The sequence below is a fragment of the Monodelphis domestica genome, chromosome 2 (assembly GCF_027887165.1).
Source record: "Monodelphis domestica isolate mMonDom1 chromosome 2, mMonDom1.pri, whole genome shotgun sequence".
Taxonomy (NCBI): Eukaryota; Metazoa; Chordata; class Mammalia; order Didelphimorphia; family Didelphidae; genus Monodelphis; species Monodelphis domestica.
The window spans coordinates 375,383,007-375,407,090 of NC_077228.1; the positions used below are offsets into that span (position 1 = coordinate 375,383,007).

A 24,084-nucleotide genomic window follows, 5' to 3' on the forward strand; every position below is an offset into this window, starting at 1 on the left:
ATTCCAGCCTCATACCTGTTCTAGGCTTCCTACAGAAATTCTTGGCTTTCTCCAAGCTGAACTTCCCTATGTGTACCCCTCTTCCTTTCTAGCTCCCTTTTATGATATCTTCCCTCCTCATTAGAAAGTTAGCTTTTTATGGGCAGGGAATGTCTTCCTTACTTGTATTTGTACTCCTAGTGTTTATTAGCAAAATGCCTGGCACAAGGTAAGCATTTAATGAAGCACTATCGATCTAATATTAGACTCGAAACTCTTTGAGAATAGACAGTCTTTTGCCTTTCTTTGTATACTCAGCACTTAGCCCAGTGCCTGGCATCCAGTAGGTGCTTAACAAATGCTTGTTGACTAACAAAACACATTACTATGAGGTCCAAGTTGAATGTCCTAAATAAGTTGTAATATAAGACTTAATACAGCTATACCAGTATAGCATCTCTCAGAGGTCTCCCTATGACATATGCTAGGCTTTTAAGTTCTATTTCCAATGGGCTAGTTTAAGTCTGAAATTATTATATTTCACTGGTCAAACCAATTTAGATTAAAATTTAGCTTTCTTTCAAATCCCCAAATATGTTAGTTGAAGAGGAGAAATCTAATTCTAAAACTCTCATTAGTTAATTAGCCTGAGGATCTACAATGGAAAAGAATACATTTATAACATTAAGAATTAAACTTTCATGTAACAGGATGAAATCAAAGTATCAAATAATATCCAAATTACTTAAAATCATATTCTTAAAAGATGTTTTTGTCCTGAAAGTGTTCTATAGATTAAATTTCATGACACTAATTATAATAATATATTACATTGCCTTTTTGCCAGGAAATCTGGATCATCACACTGGCTCCTAAATTATGAAGGTTTGCTTGCCCTCCATTTATGGAGCCAAAGTGCCAAACTTTTTTAGTTCTTGGTCTTCTCTCTTTGTTGTCAGCTGTCCTTTCTTATTGCTATAATTATTAATTATATCTGATTATGACACCTTCCTTAACATGTATCCCCATCGCCCTTTCTGATATTTTGTTTTTAATGAGGACTTTACAATCAGAAAAAAAAACATGATTTTTAGGACTCTGAGTGCCCAAGAAAAAAAAAAACAAAGAGGTGGCAAACCTCTCTCTTTTTCTTTTTATTCACATAGAACATTAATTTTAATGAATGCTCTTTGTAATTTTTATTTGGGCTTACTTTATGACTCTTCACTAAATTCTGGGTAAATGAGGTTGCTGGATAGTTGGGACCTTGATAGTTAAGTTGTGCTTTGCTGCCACACATTTACCAATTGTCTTGGGCTATTCCTGTGGGTGTGATCCTTTAATTTCATAAGCTAACCTCCTAGAACCTGACCCAACTCTCTCTTTCCACCCAAGAATTTAATCAGAATTGGATCTTGAAGGAAGGGGGAATGATGGAAGTGATGGTGGTGAGTCCATTCTATACAGGATCAGCTTGAGAAATGAGATGGGTAGTGGAGAGATCAGAACAGTGTAGTCTGGGTGGGCTGGACTGAAGAGTATGTAAAAGGGAGAAGCATAAAATAAGATTAGAGAGATGATCATACAATAATGCCAACAAGAAAAAATGAATGTTCAGAAAAAGATGGTTGAAGTGGAAACTGGATGGGGCCAGCTATAAGAGATATCCAGAGGTCCAAACAAGAGGATTTTGGTCATTGATTGGATATGGAGCCTGAGGAAGAAAAAGTATCAAAGATGACTGAGGTAGGAGTCACATTTTCCTGGTAGGATGATGGTAATAGTAAGTACTAAATAAATGCTTATTTCCTTTCCTTCCACTTCTCTAATTAAGAGAATTAGAAGTTGGAGCTAATCAATCAACAATCATTTACCACACGTGAAGTATACACTAGTTTTTGTTGTTGTTGTTTTAAGTTAGTCTTTCTGGAGGATGTAACTGTGTTCACGGAGCTGAGAGGACAGATCCATGCCATCTGGAGAATAACTGAGCCAAGAACATTGTGTTTTATCTTTACAATAAAAGGGAGATGTCTCATTCAAAGACAAATCCTTCTTTTCAAAAGGTTGTATAGACTATTACTTTAAAAATAATTCCAGTTGGGTAAATTTCTATGCTGAAAGATGTGCCATAAAAGAACATTATTGGATCTTACAACATTTTCATTTGATGGAGAATGAGATATATTTGCATGTCCTTTGAGCATTTTCTTCTGATAGGCAAATAAAAGTGAACAGACATTTTGAACTCAGTATTTTCTCCTAACCTAATCTGTTCCCACTGCTTTTTCCCCCATTAACCACAGCTTTATTGCCCCGCCCCCCCCCACGCCCCCTGTGCTGAATATCATCACTGTGGTCTTTTAAAGCTACTTTTCAGACTCAAGAGTACTCAGTAGTAAGAAAGTATGCTAGATGGCTTGGTGGAAAGAGAGCCAGGCCTGGAGACTGGAGGCTTCTGGGTTCAAATCTCACCTCAGACAATGCCGAGCTGTGTAACCCTTAGCAAGTCATTGAAAATCATTACTTAGTCTATAACTGATCTTCAGCCTTGGAATGGATGCTTAGTATAAAATCTAAGACAGAAGGTAAGGGTTAAAATTTTTTTTTTAAGTATGCAGTCTCGTTTTGGTACTCACTTGTCATCCTCCCCTTATTTTGCACCCTCCATTCCCAGTTACCAGGCCCAAGTTTTCAGCACCGTTCACCCACTCACACTCTGCACCACTGCTCCTGCAGCTCTCTCTCCCCCACTCACTCCACTAAGGCTGCTCACACCTTGGATCTCTCTTAGTCTGCAGCCTCTGAATCAGGCTAGCTTCAGGAGCCCCTCATGACCACTGGCACTGACCTCTGGTCACCGCTGCTATTCCTCATTTGTGATCATAATTGCTAGGTGTGTGGAGCATTTTACAAACTACCTCGTTTTAGTCTCATGACAACCCTGGGAATGAGTATGTGCCACCATTAACCCTATCTTGTAGGCAAAGAAAGCTGAAGCAGATAAAGGTTAAGGGACTTGCCCAGAGTCACTCAACTAATAAGTGTCTCAGGCAGGATTGGCACTTAGGTCTTCTTGATTCCAGATCCAGAGTTATTTTTACTATACTATCCTGATATCTTATAACTAGTTATAGCTCTGTTGCTTACTCTGAAACCTTGGAGGAAAATTCAGGAGGGAATAGAGGAGTTATTGGGGGTAATCCTGCCACCTTGACACTTAAGATATTTATAAAATACAATGTTTTATCAGTTATTTTGGTCATGATTGACTCTTCATGACCCCATCTAGGGTTTTCTTGGCAAAGATGCTGGAATGGTTTGCTATTTCCTTCTCCAGTTAATTTTACATATGAGGAAACTGAGACCAATAAGGTGAAGTGATTTGCCCAGGGTAACACAGCTAGTATGGCTAAGGCCAAATTTGAACACAGTTTTTCCTGATTTGGGGCCTGGCCCTCTATCCAGGGATGCCACTTACCTATTCTATAAAATATGTAATATTGTAAAAAAGACTTAGATTTAAGACTAGCTTCAGACACATTGGTTGTGTGACTCTGGATATCACTTAATTTTCTAGTGCCCTAGGCAATTTTCTAAAACTAAATTACAAAACAGTTGCTGATCTAAGTTGGTTGGAGGTTTTTTTTGAGGTGTTTCTTATGTTAATGAAATTGCAGGTCAGCACCCCTTCCTTTCCTTTGTTCTAGATAAAATCCTTATCCTTTAAATTTATAAAGCTTCAGAAGAGCCTACATGAGGCCAGTGGCAGGTTCAGATTCTGCTTCTTTTTTTAAAAGGAGTTTATTTGTTTTTTCCATTGGATCACTTTATCTTTTTATTCAAAGACATTTTTATTTTCTCAATTACATGTAAAATAATTTTCAACATAGATTTTCCAAAATTCCGCTTTCCTTCCCCCACTAGGAGATGGCAAGCAATTTGATCTGGGCCATTCGCGTACTATCAAGCAAAAATACCTCCATATTGGCCATTGTTGTAAGAGCACACTCATACAAAACCAACGCCCCCAAATAAAACCATAAATAAACTGATGTGAAAGATAGCATGCTTTGATACACATCTGACTCCAACAGTTTTTTCCTCCAGAGGTGGACAGCATCCCCATCATAAGTCCTTCAGAATTGTCCCAAATCATTGCATTGCTGAGAGTAGCCAAGTCTTTCACAGTTGATCATTGTATGATATTGCTGTTACTTTATCTACACAATGTTTTCTGGTTTCTGCTTATTTCACTCTGCATCAGCTCATGTAGATCTTTCAGCTTTTCCTGGAATCATGTTTACATTTCTTCTTATAGCACAATAGTATTCCATCACCAACATATACTATAATTTGTTCAGCCAGTCCCAAACTGATGAACATCCCCTCATTTTCCAATTCTTTGCCACCACAAAAAGAGCTGCTATAAATATTTTTGTACAAACAGATCCTTTCCCTTTTTTCATATTTGGTTTGTGATATTGATTACATGAATCTAAGCAATTTATTTCTGTTAAATCCTGGGCTTCCTCATCTATAAAATGCAAGTAAAAATACCTGACTGTCACTGAGTTGTTATGAGGATCAAAGGAGATAATACATGGAAAAACACTGTGAACCTTAAAGCCCTATATCTGTCAGCTACAGCCATTATCCATATGGCAGAGGAAGAAATACAAAAATTAGAGAATCAGCTCACTCACCTAGATGCCATGGTATGTTTGTTTATTTTTAAACTCTTCCCCTTTGCCTTCGAATTGATAAAAATATCGATTCCAAGTCAGAAGAGTAATGGGGGTTAAATGACAGCTAGGAAGTGTCTCAAGCTACATTTGAAACCAGGACATCCCATCTCCAGACCTGGCTCTCTATTCACTGAGCTACTTAGCTCCCAATAGGATAATTTTTTAAAACACATATATCCATGTTATAACAACTCCTATTTACAGAGTATTTTAAGATTTGCAAACCTTGTTTCTAAACATTCTTTAATCCTCTACTAACTGATTCCTTCCAGAAGAACAAGAATAATTCAAACAGAAAAGTGTCATAGTCTCTATAACAACCAGCAGCACTACATAAATACTTTTTTGAATAAATGACAGTTATAAAGACAAAAATTTACCTTTTTTTATATAGCTTACTTTTAAATCATGCTCTATGGTTTACAGAGCCCTTAACTCATAAGGCAGGGAGTACCTTAATGAGTACCATAATTGAGTTGGTAGTAGAAGCGTTATTATTTCTAATTTACAGATGAGGACACTAAGATTAAGTAGGGTTCAGTGATTTGCTCAAGATCATGCTTAGCTAGGAAGAGATGAAATTTGAGCCCAGATCAATAATTCCTATAATTATTACCTTTAAACTTTGAGTCAATAAGAGGTCACATTTACATAGTGCTGGCACAAGTGACAGGGCCAGGCCCGGAGTCAGAAGGACCTGAATTCAAATTTGGCTTCAGACACTTACTAATTGTGTGACCCTGAACAAATCACGTAATCCTGTTTGCTTCGGTTTCCTTATCTGTAAAAATGGGGATTATAATAGCACCTCCCTCCCAGGTGTTATGAGGGTCAAATGAGGTCATATTTGTAAAGTGTTCTGCAAATCTTTTTTTTTTTTAATTAAAACCCTTACCTTCCATCTTAGAATCAATACTGTATATTGTTCCAAGGCAGAAGAGCAGTAAAGGCTGGGTTAAATGACTTGCCCAGGGTCACACAGCTGGGAAGTGTCTAAGGCCAGATTTGAACCTTGGAACTCCCATCTCTGGATCTGGCTCTCAGTCCACTGAGCCAACTAGCTACCATACCCTGCAAGTCTTAAAGCACCATAAAACTGCAAGCTATTTATGTGAGTCCCTCAGCTCTCTGCTGAAAGAAGGGAAATCTGATTTATGTGCTACTCTCTAGGGCCCAGATTAATCACTGCAGCTAAGGTGAGGCCAGGGGCATTTTGGTGGTGTTTTTGTTCACATGACTTGTTACTTTATTTACTGTTCTGTTGCATTTGTTTTCTTTGTTCTACATCAGTTCACCAAAATTCATAACAACCGTTTTTTGTTAGCCAACAAAAGGAAAAAGATGAATGTCTAATAATGGGGAAATGACAACAAACTGTGGAATGTGAGTGTAGTGAAAATTACTGCTTTATAAAAAATGCAAATATGAGGAATTCTTTATATCTTCATTTTTTTATGTAGTACTTATTACATATTTGCTTAGCCATTCCCACACGACTGGGCACACCCTGTTTCTTTTAGTTATTTTTTTTTTACTAACACAAAGAATTATGCCATGAATTCTTGTTATAAGTGGGACCTTTCTTTTGGTCATCGACCTTCTTAAGAGATGGCAGGAAGATAAAATTGACAGAAGTTGGCACCTGATTGGATATGGTGAATGAGAGAGAGAGTGGAGAGTCAAGGATTATCCTAGTTCACCTTAAAAACATGATCTCATTTGGTCCTCTTATGGTGCTGTGAAGTAGGTAGGATTATTATTATTCCCTACTTTGAGATGAGGAAACTGAGGTGCAGAGCAGGTACCCGAGGTGAGACGAGGACAGACGTGTTCCCGAGATGTGATCAAAGGAAAAGGGGATTGTAGGATACAACACAGTCTCTAAATAGAGGATCAAAATTTCAAAAAGAAGGACAGTGAGGCCAGAGCAGGGCTACTAGGTTTCCAGGCAGGGTAATGATGAGATTTGGGAGGTTTGGAGGCACAAGAGGAACTTTAGAGTTCTGGATTGTGGCAGCAGAATATTTGTAGGTGGTGATGAGACTGAGGGTGAGACAACTCCTCTGAGTGGCTGGGATAAAATGGAAATGACAGTGGCCTTGGGAGTTCGGGAGATCAGGTATTTGGGGTGGCATCACCCTGAGGCAGACTGTAAATTGAAGTCCCTAAAGAAAAGGGCAAGTGTTGGATGGCAAAAGACTATGAACCAAAAGGTTGAACTCTAAAAAAGGAGAAATAGTGAATGAGGGGCTGGTGGATAAATGCCAGCAGGATCTGCACAGGGTGATCTACCTGGACTGAGTGCCTCTCAAATGGAGAGAGGTTGCTGGGTGATGGCAGCGGAGAGAATATCGGATCAACCAGGAGTACGTCTTACTTCTTTTCACTGTGTTGGGAGGCCTGAAACAAAGGCTGGCCACAAATGCAGTGGTTTTTTTTAGGCAAAGTCAGGTTTCTGTGAGTGTAAGAAGACAAAGAATGTGAAATGAAGCTGTCTAATACAAAGTGTAGTTCATTAATAATAGAATGGGAGCATCCAAGGGTTAGGCAGAGCTGGATGGGGATGTGGAATAGAGAGGCCTGAGGTAAATGGGGATGAAACCACAAATTATGTTAGAACTCATGTAGTTATGTGAAAGGCTTATTCACATTCACTTCCCACTATAGAGAATATTATATTTTATTAGAAGTCTGGATATCTTCAGTTCCATTAAACTGTAGTCACCTACCTAATAGAATTATTATTTTAGATGATGGTACATGGTAAGAAAAGAAAAATATCTCTTTAATATCCATATAAAATGGAAGGAAGGAGAATTAGAACAAACTTCAAAGTATCCATGATGGAAACTCTTACAAAGATTTATTATTTTTAAGAGCAAGGGACTCACTATATTTAGCACATTATTGTACTTTGGGGTTCCTAAGATTTCCATTTTCTGATGTTTTATCTTATTTTTTCTCTGTACCCCATAACATGGAGTTTTGAAATTCTAAAATAAAAAAAACGTAGTATAGTATAGGGAAAAAATTAAAATGCAAGAACATTACAGAAGTAAAAATTAATAAATTCCACTTTCATCATAGAGTCACCAGATGGGGCTGTAAGCTGCCCAACATTTCCAAAAAAAGAAACAGGTAAGAAAGGCTTTTGATTCTGAGCTTCTCCAGGGGAAATGTAGGTCAGGAAGCCCTTCATTTCTAATTTGAACTCTACCTGTTAACAAAGGTTTAAATAAGAAAGCATATCAAAGATTTTTCTACTTATATTAACTGCTAAAAAAATAAAAAGAAAAAACCAAACAAATGGATAGAAATATGGTTCTCAAATAATTAGAACACTGATCGCTCCCACAAAATCTTAATTTCAATAGAATCACATTCTATCTGTACAATTTCTATTGTACATTTATTCTATTCATAATTCTAATTGTGTTTGGTTTCTCAAACTATAAATTAATTCTTTATTAAGGAAAAATGTTATCACCAGGAAGCAATAGCTAATCTCAAGTATTCAATGGTTTCTTTTTACAGAATTAGTCCCTTATTTATGTCCTAAAGTGCCTGCTTCTTTTATTTAAAAGAAATTTTTTGACTCAATTTCTGCCTTTTCATTTGTCAATGATAAGTTTTCTAAAGAAATACTAGATTTTTTTGAAAAGCTTGGTTTTAATAAAAGACTTTAGATAGACAATTGTTAAGAAAATAAACCTTCTGATTAAAAAAACAACAATCCTATCCTTTCAGTTTTTTTTAAGTCCTTACCCTTTATCTTTGAATCAATAATTAATATTGGTTCCGAGACAGAAGAATGGTAAGGGCTAGGTAAATGGAGTTAAGTACTTAATCAGGGTCACATAGCTAAGAAGTATCTGAAGCCATATTTAAACCCAGGTCCTCCCAACTCCAGGCCTGTTACCTAGCTGCCCCTGTGAGTTAGTTTTACATTTTTTGTTTTCAGTCACTCAATAAACAAACACTTATCAAATGCTTATTATTTGCCAAGAACAGGTTGCAACACTGAGGCTACAGAGACTTTAAGTAAAACATTTCTTGCTCTTAAGAAACTGACATGGAGGAGGGGAACGGCACAAAAAATGAAACTAGATAGGTATACACAAAGCACATGCAAGTTGGTCAGCCAACACAAGCCAGGCACCATTCTAACGTGGGGTACAAAATAACCTTAGGGGCTGGGGAGAGAGTGCACGACCATTCTGGATGTCCAGGAAAGGACTCAACAAGAATGTGATACTGAGATGAATCTTGAAGGAATCCGTGGATTCTAAGAGTCAAAGATGAGGAAGAAAAACATTTAAAATATGAGGAAGAACCAACATGAAGGCATGAAGATGGGAGCTGAATGTCATTTCTGAAGGGCCATTCAGAGGCCATGGTGGAGAACACGAAGGATGGAACTGTCATGAGGCCATTTTTAAAGTCAAACAGAGGAGTTTTCATTTGATCCAAGAAGTGAAGAGGAGCCACTGGAGATTGCTGTTGTAGGGGGTGGGACACATATGATCAGACCTGTACTTTGGGAAGATCACTGGGAAGCACACAATAGAGGTGCCAAGCTCTTGGCCCAGTACAGTTCAAGCCAAATTAAAATGTAAATGGAAAATGTTTAACAAAATAAATAAAAATGCATCGTAGATATTGTTAATTTAGGGCTTCCTAAGGGAGTTTGACACCACTGGAGTTGAGAAAAGACTGAAGTGGGAAGAAACAAAAGGGGAGCAATGAAGAGGTTACTGCAATAGGTTTGGCAATTATATGGGTAAAGAATAGATGTATGGGAGTGATACTGTGGAGGCAGAAACAACCAGCCTAGCCAAAGGACTGCATATCTCTCGTGACAACAAGACTGAATCTGGATGACTGGACAGAAATAGGGAAATTCAAACTGGCTTGTCAGGGTTGGGGGGAGAAAGACAGTGACTTCTGTTTTGGGTATGTTGAGATCAAGATGCCCAAGGGACATTTTATGATGTGTAATAAGAATGTATCTTTTAAAAGAGCAAGTCTTAATTGGGCACTGGTTTAGAATACATAATTCTTTGGGAGAATCTCAGAGTTTAAAACTTGTTAATTTTATTTAGTTTTATTTAACTATAGCATGCTATTTTCAATGCCTATTTTGTTCCCCTTTTCCCCTCCTAAAAAAAAAACTCAGAGAAATTATTTTGCAAAAATGCTAAACCATAACATTTTATTTTGAAATTAAGTGCGTTGACAATCAAAGATACTTACTCAGACTACTTAGTTGTCTAATTATATTTGCCAAGGAGATATTGGTTACACATTCCAGTTCATTCTTAATGCCTCTGGGCAATGCTGTATGGCACAGGTGCCTGGGGTCAATATTTCTCTTTACTAATGGCATCCCGAGATGAATCTATGTGTCAGCTCACCTGGGAAGAATGAAATACAATTAAAGAATATGATTCATATATCAAAACTCAAATTTTCAATCACTTCTCAGTGGTGTCTTTCATATACAAATTAACAATAATGATCTTTGCTTGGATGATGTACATGAATTAGAATGTTTATCTAACCAAAAAATCAGACGAGATCTTCTGCCTTGGATTCAAGTTATTTAAACCGAATCCAAATTTTACTAAAAAAAGACATCGCTCTAGGCATTGTGGACACAAATTGAAAATGAAAGTTTCTTCCAGATAATAATAAATATAAAGTAATTTTAGGAAGGAGACAAGATTAAAGTATAAGATTAAAGATTCCTAGTGGCAAAAAAAGTGACTGTCCCAAAAAATGAGGATAATTTGTGTGAAGGCAAAGAGGTAGAAATGGAATACTGGATTAAGGTCTGGTGGATCACTTTGACTGGAATACAGAATGTATGAAAGGAACCAATATGTACTAAATGTGGAAAGGAAGACTTGAAATGCAAAGCGCTAAGGAGTCTGTATTTTATTCTAGAGGCAACAGAGAAGTCCTAAAGATTTTTTAAACAAAGTAGACACTTTGCTGTAAGAAGATTATTCTGCATCAGTTCATAAATGTTTTTCCATGCATCATTAAAATAATCTACTTCCACTTTTCTTACAGAATAATAGTATTCTGTTATGTTCATAGACCACAATTGGTTCAGCTATCTCCCATTGATGGACATCTTACTTTTCAGTTATTATTGTTGTTGTTGGTTTGTTTTTTTTTTTGCTACCACAAAAAGAGATGATAAACTTTTGTACTTCTAGGACCTTTTCCTTTTCTTGCTCTCTTTATAGGTCTAGCAGTTACTGATGAAGAAGTGTGTTATTCACTTCCTGATAGAGAAGTGATGGAGGCTCATGGTGTAGACAGACATCTACTTTTTTGCCCATGGCTCATGATGGAATTTCCTTTGCTTGACTATGCATATATATTACAAGGAATTTGTTTTTCTTTTTTCTTTCCTCAACAGGGTTGGGGTGTGAGAGAGGGAAAAGATTTTTTTTTTTAATGGAAAGAAAAATTTTAAGGATGATTATTTTGAAGCTGTTTAAAGAATGGATTTGAGAGGAGAGACAAAAGAAGAAGGAGAATTCTCAATCAATTTCAATATTACTAGAGAAACACAAAACCTTTTGTTCCTTCAATGTCATCTGGATTACTATTGTTAATTAGCTCTGTGACCTTGAACAGGTCACTTAGCCATTTCTTCATCTCATCCTGGTTTCCTGATTATAAAATGGGGAACTGAATGAGTGGGCTGCTAAAGTGTTTTCTAGCTACAACGTTCTAAGACTTTAGGAGTTCATGGCAAGTCATAATCTTTTCATTCTAGTCACTATCAGTGTTGATCTTTCTAAAATAAATTAAAAACACTGTACCTTCTGTCTTGGAATCAATACTAAGTATTGGTTCCAAAGGAGAAAAGCAGTAAGGGCTAAGCAATTGGAGTTGTGACTTGCTTGCCCAGGGTCACATAGCCAGGAAGTATCTGTAGCCATTAATTTCATACATAAAAGGAATGATCTCAAGAGTTGTGAGTCTTCCTAAAGGAAATACTTCACAATCATCAGACAGGAAAATTCAAAGCTATAAAATTTACATTTCTAAATGAAATATATTAGTACAAAGAACAATTATTGAATGAGTTTTACACATTTAAAAAAAAATCACCTGAACCTGACCTAACATTTCTTTAATGGAACAAAGAAATGTCTAAATTTTATCCTAGTTTGCTGTCTATTTCCCAACAAAGGTTAGCTGAGGAATAATTTGTTAATGACTGTTTTTTGTTTTTGTTTTTAATTAAAACCCTCACCTTCCACCTTGTAATCAATACTGGGTATTGGTTCCAAGGCAGAAGAGTGGTAAGAGCTAGGCAATGGGGGTTAAGTGACTTGACCAGGGTCATACAACTGGGAAGTGTCTGAGGCCAGATTTGAACCTAGGACCTCCCATCTCTAGGCCGGGCTCTCAATCCATTGAGCTACCCAAATGCCCCTAACTCCGTTTTTAAATGATAATAAGTGAAAGTCAAATTAGGTGTTCTGAAGACAAGGTCAACAAAGAATGGAGTCCTCTAATGTATTAATAGAAATCGCTATCTATTAACAACCAAATCTCTCTAATCCTCTTCCAAAGGAACTACAAATTTGTAATACTTGAATAAAATTAATCTGTTTCTCTTGGATTTTAATACATGTTCTAGGATAGACTGTTCTGCTATTTGTCCTGAACTTTCCTTCATATGTCAAGTGCTTGAACCTGAATTTTAAAGACCTAATATTTAAATAAAGTATGCCCAGGACTGGAATCAGTAAGACAACAATCCTGTTTTTCAAATAAAAATAACATTTCCCATACTGTGATATTGCAAATATCAAAGGAAATAATATTTGTAAAGTGCTTAATATATTGCCTGGCACATAGTAGGTGCTTAATACTTGTTCCCTTCCCCTTCCAGTTTGTAGCTATTTCTTGGTGAGGGTAGCACAAAACTTGAGGCAAAATAGTCAATCTTCTTTCACTCACAAATACGGTGCTCTTTGGACTGGGAAATCTAAGTATATTATTGGAACATTAGAGACTTGGAGATGCAATCCCAAGTGTGTTTTATGCAATTTCTGGCATTCTTAAGGAAATTTTGGGTTATATTTCTGAGAACTCCACTGAAGTAGACACACAATAAATGGTACAACTATATTTTGTTTCTGTGTTTTTGAATAATGGGTTGAAGAAATGGTCTTCAGATTTTTCAAAATAAAGCAAAATATGGTTAACAAGTAGTTAAAACCCAAGAAAAGCAAGAAAATAGTGAAAGAATATGCTGCTACTTCAAGAAATTTAAGTCATGGGCTCCATAAGAACTACCAAGGATTGGTAGATATGATTACTGAACAACTGTTACAATCTTTCAAAGATCAAGGGAAATGGAAGGGGTTCTACAGAACTGGAGGCCAACAATTAATTTAGGAAAAAGGAAAGAGAGTGAGCATGTAAATGATTGGCTGATGAGTTGGTTTTGTTCCTGGAGAAATTCTAAATTATATTGTGAAAGGGATCATCTGTGAACATTTAGAAAAGTAAAGTAGTGATTACTGGTTTCAAGAACTCTTTACTGGTTAAGATGGAGGTAGGTGGTCTAGAGAACACAGTTAAGTGGATTTACATAACTAGCTGAATGATGGGCCCACAATAACCCATCACTGGGTTATTGAAGAGAGATCTCTAATGGAGTACTGGCCCTAAAAAAAATTTTTTTTTTTTGGTCAGGAACTTGGGTAAAGCTATACATGGAAGAAACTTATGAAAAGTGACTACAATGTTAGACAACAGAGCCAAAACTCAAAAGGATCTTGCCAGTCTGGACTAATGGTTTAAATCAAATGGGATGAAATTAAATAGGCAAAAATGTAGTTATCTTTTAAAACATTGTTAGAAAATAATGATGTTAAAAAGATGGATATGAATTGTTTTTTTTGAGGGGGTTATCACAGTAGAGTCTGCCAATCACTAAAATAGCAGCACAATTTCTCATATAGGATATTAAAATGTACTTAATTTTAATTAACAGAATTATTGCAAAAATCAATAAGTATTATTATTGTTTAATCTTCAGAATGTTCTGTACAATGTTAAATTATATTTCACATTTGTTAAGGCAAGAATTTTGGGTACATAAACTTGTTTTTTTTTAATATCCTGAGTAAGTAGTATTTTAATACAATTGTTTCCTTTGTAATACTATGGTTTTATTTTATGCACTTAAAAACACCAGACTGCCAAAAGAACCTGTGACATATAAAACACTAAAAACTTTTGTCCTAGGGGATCTGCTACTGATCCATGAAATGACAAGTTTGGAAACAAAAAAATTAGGGATCAGATACATGACATTGTAGAAGTCAGAACAAAATGCTAATTCTCATTTCCAGATTATAAAGGCTGGTCTGTAAAATTAAAATAAAAGGATCCTTAAAATAAAAAAATTTGCAAGAAATGCAAAGAATGGTTTAAAAAAATAATAAAAATCAAATGGGGACTATAAGTGCTCTTCTGAACTGCAGAAAGACAAAAATGATAACTACAAATATTTTATTACTATATTTAGCATCAAAAAAGCAACTGATAATTTCTTATATTTACTCTTTGATAAGCAAATTTACCATCTATTGTCATTTTCAAAGAATATTCTGGAATTAGAAGTTATAATATCATCAAACTGTAATAGTATAGTGCAATTTTATAATTTATCCTAGCCCTGTAGAAACAAAAGTTAAATTATGAAGAATATGTTCCTTCTAATAAAAACAAATGTGTATCACTTGATTCAGTTGTTTTTTAAAGTACCCTGGGTTTTTTTGTAGAAATTAATGCTTTCAGTTTTTTATTACAAGTTTCTAAGTCCCCAAGAGCTGAGACTGCTTTAATTATGCACAATTTGCTGAACAATTAAATGTGAATTTTCAACTTCAAAATGTTTAAGGAAAAATATGCCTTTCTTTTTTTTTATTTTTGAAACCCTTACCTTCTGTCTTAGACTCAACTGGTTCTAAGGGAGAAGAGCAGCAAGGGCTAAGCAATGGGGGTTATGTGACTTGCCCAGAGTCACACAGCTAAGAAGTGTCTGAGGCCACATTTGAAACCAGGACCTCCTCTATCTATGCCTGGCTCTCAATTCACTAAGCCACCTACCTGCTCCCTCAGATGTATGTGTGTTTTTTAAAGTGTTTTGGGTTTTATGTAGAAATTAATGCTTTTGGTTTTTTATTACAAGCTTATTAGTCCCCAACAGGCAAGGCTGCATAATTATGCATAATTTACTGAACAATTAAATGTGAAATTTTCAACCTCAAAATGTTTAAAGAAAAATATGTTTTTCAATGAGAATGCAATACCTTCTACATACATTCTGTACACAATTCTACATAATTCAGTACATAAATTCAGTATATGACAAACTTCTTTGCAATCCTGACCAACTACTAATCTAGAGCTTATTTAACTCTGAGATCACAAATGCATGAAATACATACATCTTTTTGATATTCTAGATTATTATTATTTTTAAACCCTACAAATAAAAAGTAGGTTAGTTTTTTGTAACTCTTATCTTCCACCTTGGAATCAATACTGTGTATTGGTTCCAATGCAGAAGAGTGGTAAGGGCTTGGCAATGGGGGTTAAGTGACTTGACCAGGGTCACACAGTTGGGAAGTGTCTGAGGCCAGATTTGAACCTAGGACCTCCCATCTCTAGGCTGGGCTCTCAATCCACTGAGCTAACCAGCTGCCCCCTTGGATTATTTCTTGAAGAAAGTACATCTATTTCACAGATTTTCTAAAAATTTGCTTAATTTTAAACATGGAAATTAAACTTGACAGTACCCCAAAATGCCAACTTTTAGTTTATTACTTTAAAAAAAGGCACATGGTAAAAAACATACAGCATAATTTATTCTTATTGTGGTAAAAATGAAGTGAGAAAAAGACACCTAAACTTACCTGCCACCAAGCCACAGAATGTCTGACAACACACCAGGTGGATGTATCAATCCCAACTCTGCCACAAGCATCAAACTTCAATAACTTTGGGAATCCTACATGAAGAGATAGAAAGCACAGCCAACCTAGTCAATCCCTAAGCTATAACAGTATGAACCACACAGATCATCTCTAGGCATTGGACTACTCTGAAGTGAGTGATCTAAGCAACTGGAATTCAGCACAGAGACTTGCCTTAACTACAGAGCTATCTTTACAAAAGAAAACACAGAAGCTACAACCCCTTCCTCCCCCACACCTTCTCTGCCCCACCAGTAACCAGAATCTTTGTTTCTTCCTCAGAATCTTGAAAGAAAACGCCCTACAGGCAAACTGATTAAGAAATAATTACATAAGCCTTTGGTGCCAAGCCAGGATGACTAAATATTAAATTTTGAGAAGCCAGAACAGAGAAGAGCACATTGCTATAAGACTATGGCAGAAGGAAAAATATGGTAGAGGCAATAAACCACATGGTGGTTCACACTGGTTGTAATGTTAGAGAAGGAACTGGATGCTAACAGATATCTATAGAATAGATGTGAGAGTCAGTCCAGTAAGTGACAAGATATCTAATAAAGAGGAGTAGTTAATTATATGGTTCCATATTTATCTAACGGTGAAGGGGAGCACAAGTGCTATTTCAGACCTGGACAAGCATTAGAGTCATAAAATCCTTCTAACTATAGTATAGAAACAATTATTACTTTGCAAATATATTTTTTCAAGTATGTCACACAGATTAACCCAATATAGAAAATATTAACTTTTAAAATATTTGTTTTGATACATTTTAGTATTAGCCATTATACAAAGTTGGTGAACAATATAAAAGAATCACAACTTACAAAAAATAGTTAATTAATGATCATTGTTAATAAAAACAAATTTTAAATGTACAAATCTATTCAATGAACTGTTCTACATATGTGAAGATGGTGCTGTTGACAGTAAAATGTCTTGAGTGTTTCTCCCATAAATGCCTTTTCCTACATATATGATCTGAAACTGAAAAAAAATAGGCAGATGTGGTCTGACTAGGCAGGACTCTAACAAGCCTATCATTTATTTCCCTAGGCCTAGACTCTACTCTCAGTGTAGCCTAAGAAGACATTATCTTTCTTGGATGCCATATCATACTATTCACTTGTATTGAATTTGCAGCCCATTAAAACCCTCAGATTTTTTTTTTCTTAAACCACTACCTACCTAGCCATGGCCATCTTCATTATTTCTGATTGTAAATCAAATTACTGGAGGAGATGAATGCTGTAATGTCCAATGATTCTATGATTAAACCCATAATTTTGGGCTCATCTGTATGCTGTCCTAACCAACTAAGTGCCTACCTGAATATACAGAAAAATTGGTCTTATGTCCCTTATGAAGATCTTTTTACAAAGAGACTGAATCCTTTAGGTAGTTGTCAAAAGATTCCGACTATGCAAAAAATTGAATTGTGGTCCAGTAGGGAAAGCAGTGACTCATTTCCCAATTTCTATTTGAATAGCAAATGATGAGACTATTATCAGATTTGATCTTACTTGTCAAGCATTAAGTGTAATGATTTAAGGGAGCTCTAGGAAGGTCACTCTGCCCCCAATCTTATCCTATGCTACCATGAAAATCCAGGAAGTTTTTTAGCTCATAAGAATTCCCTATTAAGCTTGCAAATATGCCTGGGAGAGGAAGTAAACCTTGAGAATAAGAAAGGCACCTTATCAATGTGAAACTTAATTTACTTTATAATTTTACAATCTAGAGCTAGTTCTGATGAGAACTTGGAAATTAACAAAACAAAGACAGAAAATACAGTATTTGAAATACTGTATATTTATTATTGTATTATATATATTAACATGTTTTATTATATATTATATTTAATAAAAAAATATAGTGCCTATGTGACTACTAGGTGTAAATCTTTAACCATGTTACAACTCATCTATCCTCTTTATGACCCTAAGATGATCCTGGGCCCTCTCTTTTTTATTCCCTGTCAGTGACTTAATCAGCTTTGGTTATTTTAATTATCCTCTTAGCAAAGGACTACCAGATCTATATATTCAATATTAATCTCTTTCTTGAGCTCTAGATCCATACTACTAATAGACTATTGATTTCAAAATGGATATCTCTAAGGCAAACTCAACATGTCCAAGACAAAATACATTAAAAAAAAAAAAGACAGTTCAGCCAGATGTCATAGTAGACAGAGCACTAGACCTGAACTTAGGAAGAGCTCAAATCTGACCTTAGGTCTAGGCACATACTAGTTATATGACCCTGGACAAGATACTAAACATGTTGTAGTTTCTCATCTGTAAAATGGAGATAATAATCATACCTTACCTCCCAGGTTTGTTCTGAGGATAAAATGAGAAAATATTTGTAAAAAGCTTTTAAAGTGCTAATAAATGTAAGCTTTTAATGTTGTTATTGCCATCATCAGTATTATTCCCACCATCTACTCTTTCCCAGATCAATTTTGCTATAGGACTTTCCAGTTTCTACTTCTGTCTCATTACCTGTCTCCTGGACTACTGCAAGAGCCTCCTAATTAGTCTCCATCCCTTCAGGCTCTTAAGTCTCAATTCACCCTCTACAAAGTTGCCAGAGAATTCAGCAAAACACAGATCTATGCCCTTCTCCCACTCAGTTAAAACTCTTCGTTATCTGGTTGTTTCAGTCACATCCAACTCATACTACTTGTGTTGTTATTCAGTTGTTTTCATTCCTGTATGACCCTTCCTGACCAAATTTGGAGTTTTCTTGGCAAAAATATTGGAGTGGTTTGCCATTTCCTTCTTCAGCTTATTCTAAAGATGAAGAAACTAAGACAAAGAGGGTAAAGTGACTTATCTAGGGTCACACAACTAGTCTGGGGCCAGATTTGAATTCAGGAAGAGGAGTCTTTCAGACTTGAAGCCTGGTACTACTATGCCACTTGGCTGCCCCCAATTAAAACTTTAGTGTCTCTCTAGTTCCTCGATATAAATGTCCTTTGGCACTTAAGTCTTTTTACAACTTGCCCCCTTCCTCCCTTTCCAGTGCTGGGCCCTTGGGTCTTGCTCCTTATACTCAATACTCCATCACCCCTGTTGGCATCTTTGCACAGGCTGTCCACATGTCTGGAATGCATTCCTTCCTCACATTTTAGAATCCCTATTTTTCCATCAAAGTTCAGCTCAAGCACAGACACACAGATTCACGTCTCTCCCATAGAATGTAAGCATGCTGGGGGCAAAGACTGTTTAATTTTTGACTTTGTATCATTAGCACCTGGTACTGTAGCAAAGGGGTTAATAAATGCTGATAGGTTAATTTTTAGTATACTGTGCTTGGTGCTGGGATACAACGATGGAAACAAAGTGACTCTTGTTCTTAAAAGGTTATATTCTACTGGCTATTTAAAAAATACTTTATACCATAGGTTACTCAGTGGGTAGAGAGCCAGGCCTGGAGATGGGAAGTCCTCAGTTCAAATCTGGATTCAGACACTTCTTAGCTGTGTGACACTTAACTACAACTGCCTGAGCCTTACAGCTCTTCAGCCTTGAAACCAATACTAAGTATATAGATTCTAAGATAGAAGGTATGGGTTTAAAAATAAACAGCAAAAAATCCCAAAGTACTTTATACCCATTCATCCTCATAAAAAGCTCTATCAGAAGTACTATTTTAAAGGTAAGGAAGTTGAGGTTCAGATAGGTTGATTTGTCCATAGTCACAAAACTAGGAGAACAGCTAATTGACACAGTGGATAGAATCAGAAAGTCTCATATTTCTAAGTTTAAATCTGGCCTCAGACACTTCCAGCTATGTGACCCTGGGCAAGTCACTTAACTCTGCTTGCCTCTGGTTTCTCATCTCAAAAATGATATGGATAACAAAATTGCAAGCTACTCTAATATCTTTGCCAAGAAAACCCAAAATGGAGTCATAAAAAATCAGACAGGACTGAAAATGACTGAATAGCCACAACACAACAAGTAAGAGTTGAAAGTATAGTGTAAACCCTGGTATCTCCTGACTCCAAATCTAATATTCTCTACCTCACAATGCTGCCTCTACAGTTATGTCCCTATCATTTTTCTGGGCTACAAACAAAGCCTTTAACCACACCAGAGGAATGAAAGGGACTATTAAATGTCATTGTGCATTTTTCTTGCAGTAAACAGGATGATATTCAAACCAACCTCTCATTCTGTTTCTATTTTCACTTCTGTCTCCCATTTACACCTTTTCCTCTTTTGCCTTGGAGAGGATACTTAACCTTAGCTTCATTTCCATCCAATTCTTGGACTCTCTACCCGGTCATTTGAAACAAGGTGGTTTTCACAAGGGAGATTATAAGCTAGAATACAGACCAAGTCACTGCCATTCACCTTCCAGAGTTCCAATAATAATAACAATAATATTGATAACTGCTCTTATACAGTACTTCACAACAAGAATGTAAGATAACTAATAAAAATGGCATTCCCATTTTACAGAGAAAACAGCTTTCTTTTTTGACCCCACTTAGAGATGGGATTTAAACTAAGGTTTCCAGACCCCAGATCCAGTGCTATTCCAAGACACTGTGTTGCCTTTAACAAAGAGAAGATTGCATTAACCTCTTATAAGGGAAATGAAGGAAAAAAGGACATGTTTGCATACAGAAGCAAAAAGCCCCTCTATTCATAGAATAAGGGTGGGGGGAATGGGTGGTAACTATTACAATACTCTGAAATCATGCTGGGACAAATTTTATTTTATCTCTTTTCATTAATTTATCACTAAAAACCCTCTGAAGAGGCTGCAGTCACTCCTTATATTTATTATTTACAAAAATTTATTAATAGGATGGCTACAGTTCTTAATGATGCTATTTATATATGCTATCCAGAGTTAAGTCAAGCAAAGTGATACTTCCTGTTAATAAATTTCAGTAAGAATTGAGATGTGCAACAACAACAAAAAGCATATTCAGTGTTAATTTATGAGGAGCAACATAAAGCATTTTTACTTAAAATAATTACACCTGTAATTCCTGGCTCCTCTTGAAAATAGAATCATGCATTGTTATTCAGTCATTTCAGTCATGTCCAACTCTTCATGACCCCATTTAGAGTTTTCTTGGCAAGGATACTGAAATGGTTTTCTATTTCCGTTTCCAGTTCATTTTATGCATGAAGAAACTAAGGGAAACAGGGTTAAGTGACTTGCCCAGGGTCACCCAGCAAGTAAGTGTCTCAGGCCAAATTTGAACTCAAGAAGATGAATCTTCCTGATTCCAGACCTGGCACTCTACCTTACTGCATTACCTAGCTGCCCTTAAATAGAATCAAATAATTTAATAAATAAGAGGTCTTATATATTGTCTTAATCCATCTAATTTGCTGATTTTACTAAGGAAACCGAGGCCCAGCAAAGCTAAGTGACTTGCCAATCATCAGTGGCAGGGCTAGGTCTAGAACCCAGTCCAGTATTGTTTTTACTCTATCAAAATGGTGGCTCTTTCATACTGGATTTTCATAATGTTCTGTGTATCTTTCTCTCCAAACTTTCCTGTCTTCCTAAATTTCATATTACTGTTGAGTCTACCATTATTCTCCCATTTACCCAGGCTTATAGCCTTACTGTTATCCTCATTCTCTTCTTCCTTCCCACTTATCTCATATTTCCAGTCTATCAAGTCTCCTTGTTTCTAGTTTTACATCTCTGATACATTTCTCTTCTCTATACTCCCTGAGCTGCTATCCTGATGCAGACCCTCTCATCTCCTGCTTGGACCACTGTAACATCAGTCTTACTTCAAATCTCTGGCCACTACGATCCATCTCCACTTAGCATATCTGATCACATTACCTCTCTGCTCAATAAACTCCAATGGCTCTTTACTGTCACCAAGATCAAATGGAAGATTCTTTGCTTGATTTTTAAAGTCCTTTGTAACCTGGCTTCTTCTGCCTTTCTAGTCCTCTTATATTTTCCTCCCCTCCATTTAATCATACAATTCCCTCTAGAATTGTTCTTTACCCATGACCCTCCATCTTTCAGCACTGTGCTTTTTTACTAGCTAGAATGCTTTCTACTTCCTACCTCTCTACTTCTTGTCCTCTTTCAAGACAAGATTCAAATCTCATATCATCCCTCTTTCCCCTTCTTGCTAATTCCTCTTCTTTGAAATTAACTTCCCTTTATAATGTATATATTTTGAATATTTGGTGTTCTGTTTGGTATTCAAAGTTCTTCATAACCTAGCCCTACCATCACCACCCCACCTTATTTCCAGTTTTGCAACATCACCTTCTGCATCATGTGCTCTTTGATTCACTGAGTGGCTGCTTTGCTATTTCATTAACAAGACAATCCCACCTCTCATCTCTGGCCATTTTCTTTGACTGTCCCCCATGCCTGGAATGATCTTCCTCCTAGCCTCCCTGGCTTCCCTCAGTTTCCAACTAAAATTCCACCTTCCATGGAAAACCTTTCCAAATCTCTCTTAATTCTAGTGCCTTCCTTCTACTAATTATTTTCTATTTATCCTGTATATAGCTTGTTTGTAAATAATTGTTTGCTTGTTGTCTCCTCCATTTGGCTACACACTCTTTGAGAGCTGGGAAAGTCTTTTGTCACTTTTTGTAATTTTGGGGCTTAGCATAGTGCCAGGAACATAGTTTATTGAGCAACTGACTCATCATAAGTACCTATGGTTGCATGTTGTATTGCACATTAAAATTGAGCTTCTTAAGGTCAGGAGACCATTTTTTTTACTTTATTTTTTTTTTAAATCCCAGCATATGGTACAATACCCAGCATACAAAAAGAATTTAAATGCTTATTAATTGACTAATATAAAACTATTTTTAAAAAACCATTCAGAGATGGGGGACTTATTTTGATGAAGGAAAATATACAAATTTTTCTCCCCATTAACCCAAACAGATGAACAAACATACTGAAAAAGTAGCATTAAAGTACATCAGTGTCCTTGCTGAGAACAAGTCCACCTACAGACTCCGTCTGTACATGATTTATTCCAAGAGTAGAAATAAACCATGCAGCATTCTCCTACACAAAGAGTATGACATTAGGATGGCCAAGTTCCTGAAAAAGAGATATACCATAAACAGAACAAAATCCAGCTAATTCATTTTTCCTATGTGCCTTTACTATTGATTCCCTGTGACTCAGGATTTTGGGCAGGTACTCATATAACCTAAATAAGCAAGAAAATGATTGAAATAGTCTTATTCCTGCCTCATTAGATAAATGTACAATGAAAACACATTTGACTGGTAGCTGTCAGATGCCATGTATAACTAATAAGTTTTTTGGGGAAATTATCTACAACACCCTCATAAGTAAAGCTGCAATCTACTAAAAAAATAATAAGCATTATGGCTATGCCATATGTTAAAGTCTACTTTAATTCTGATAGAGAGAGCGAGAGAGAGAGTTTGTGTGTCTGTCTGTCTTTGTCTTTCTTGCCCAAACATTGCAGAACAACAATAAACTGGATTTTTAACTGGATTAAGAGAGCCAGAATGGTTTGCATTTAACAAACTGCTCAATGCTTTCAACTATTCCAGGTTGCTCCCTGACCTGAACCAAAATTCCATCTTTTTAAAAACAATATTTTTCTGGTGATATCATTGCCAATAGCTTGAAATGGCATCAAGATTTTTGGGACACCCCATATAACCAGGATTCATAGAATATGAAATTCAAAGAATAAAAATTATAGGTTATCCAAATGATACTGGAGATATTTATAATTTATAAAAACTTACAATATTTACAACTATTTACTACCATAGTCAATAGATGCAAAATAATATCAACAATGTATATTTCTTGAACAAAACATGACATAATATATGACATATACAGATATAGACATGTGTGTATACACACACAGACATATGACAAGTTTTCACCTTCTACCTCCATTTTAAGTTTAAAACCTCTTGACCAAATCTACAAAACTCCAAACATATATATTTTTTACTAACAATTGTTAGATGTATTTCACCTTTAGTCAAAAACACATTATTCCTATATGTTAACCAATGGTCTAGAAAGCCTAATTTTCTTAACCACTTCAATACTTTTCAAACCAGTCTCTTTCTTGGAGTCTAAAGAAGAAAAAAACTATGTGCCCTAAAATTTTCTGTTACTTAAGTCATGATTATCCCTAGAAGTGAGATTTCTAGCCTCCTCCTGGTAGCATCATTGGTCACCATGAGAATTAACAGAATTTGTTAATCAAAGTCTTGATAATCACACTTGATCTTTATTTAAATTTCTTCTCTTCACCAAATTAGTTCTCTATTCCTATTATCCATTCTGTAAATGTTACTAATGCT

General features: G+C 35.9%; 1 protein-coding gene and 1 long non-coding RNA gene across 8 annotated transcripts in view; one reads left to right on the top strand and one right to left on the bottom strand.

Annotated features, from left to right (window-relative positions):
- Positions 1-24,084, top strand: part of LOC107651471 (uncharacterized) — a 148,809-nt gene that overhangs the window by 84,639 nt on the left and 40,086 nt on the right. The gene's annotated exons all lie outside the window — the stretch shown is intronic.
- WASF1 (WASP family member 1) overlaps positions 1-24,084 on the bottom strand; it is a 130,147-nt gene that overhangs the window by 33,464 nt on the left and 72,599 nt on the right. For 4 of the 7 annotated variants that reach the window (XM_007484430.3, XM_056818665.1, XM_056818667.1 and 1 more), the window contains exons 3-4: positions 15,689-15,783; positions 9,981-10,141 (exon numbers count right to left, since the gene is read on the bottom strand). The exons of 1 other annotated variant lie outside the window; for it this stretch is intronic. In XM_007484430.3, coding sequence (XP_007484492.2) covers positions 9,981-10,113 — 133 coding nt within the window. In that variant the 5' untranslated portion in view covers positions 10,114-10,141; positions 15,689-15,783. The remainder of the gene's footprint in view (positions 1-9,980; positions 10,142-15,688; positions 15,784-24,084) is intronic. 2 more of the 7 variants (XM_056818666.1, XM_056818664.1) reach the window with 1 other exon arrangement.